Here is a 957-nt window from a genome sequence, read left to right as displayed (position 1 = left end):
GATCTGTATGTCTTAAAATCGATTCTTTTAAAAATTTAATTAAATATTTTTTATTAAAATACAATTAATTACTGTAATATTTACTTGTTTTCTATGTAGCTACGTAATGCGTTATTAAAAATTTCAGTTCCGAATATGAGGTTCATCATGCGGATAATACTGCCTCCTTTGTTATAGGTAATAGTATCTCCTGCTTCTGCGATTTGCGATTTACTGGAAACCACCCGAGTCATCGGAAGAGAAGATTCAACACTGTCCACAATTAATGCAGATTGATGTTGTTCCACCACGAATTGTTCATTCATGCTCCATGTCGGTTTGAGCTATAACAAAACAAAAGTGTTAAAATACAAAAGCAAGATTTAATAATGCTACTTTTGCAAAAGATGTAAAAAATGTTGAAAAATTTTCTAAAAATAAATTTTTTTACATTTCTTAAATATTGCTATAAACATCAAGCTAAATCAATCATTTTTTTCGTAGAATATCAATATAATATGCGCTCATACGGATCGTCCAAAATTAAAATGGTAAGAAAAAGTTACACTGAGATAACTTAATGTTTATAATAAATATAAACTTTTTAAAATTATATTGCAGCTTATATCTGGTTGTGAAACAATAAAAATCCTGAATAGTGCTTTTACCTCCGCAGTAGCGAAGTATTGAAAGTATCTGGCGAACGCTTCGCTAAGCCAAAGGCAGCTCCACCATTCTGGTGTTACCAAATTCCCGAACCACATGTGCGTAAGCTCGTGAACAATCACGGAAGTCACGTCCTGCTGCGCTACCACCGATGATTCCATCTCATCGTACAGCATTCGACTTTCGCGATATGTCACCAATCCCCAATTTTCCATGGCACCGGCTGCGAAGTCAGGTATGGCTACCATGTCCATTTTAGAAAGTGCGTAAGTTTGACCGAACTTGTTCTCAAGCAGCTCGAGAGCTGCACGA

At 35.1% G+C, this 957-nt stretch overlaps 1 protein-coding gene across 1 annotated transcript; it reads right to left on the bottom strand.

The window, feature by feature from the left end:
• Window positions 1-80: 80 nt before the first annotated feature.
• On the bottom strand, window positions 81-951 carry LOC105461992 (aminopeptidase M1-like). The gene is made up of 2 exons (XM_011708513.1): window positions 648-951; window positions 81-323 (listed from the first exon to the last, which is right to left on the bottom strand). The coding sequence occupies exons 1-2, from the start codon at window positions 897-899 to the stop codon at window positions 81-83; spliced, it is 495 nt and encodes a 164-aa protein (XP_011706815.1). The 5' UTR covers window positions 900-951.
• Window positions 952-957: the final 6 nt, after the last annotated feature.

The sequence above is a fragment of the Wasmannia auropunctata genome, unplaced genomic scaffold (assembly GCF_000956235.1).
Source record: "Wasmannia auropunctata unplaced genomic scaffold, wasmannia.A_1.0 LD273429.1, whole genome shotgun sequence".
Lineage (NCBI taxonomy): Eukaryota > Metazoa > Arthropoda > Insecta > Hymenoptera > Formicidae > Wasmannia > Wasmannia auropunctata.
Note: the sequence above shows the minus strand (reverse complement) of the source record. Positions and strands in the feature narration are given on the sequence as shown.

Coding starts and splice junctions, on each gene's coding strand:
- LOC105461992 (XM_011708513.1), bottom strand. CDS start 899: ATGGACATGGTAGCCATACCTGACTTCGCAGCCGGTGCCATGGAAAAT. Junction 324..647: donor AATACTTCGCTACTGCGGAG/GTAAAAGCACTA, acceptor GTTTTGTTATAG/CTCAAACCGACATGGAGCAT.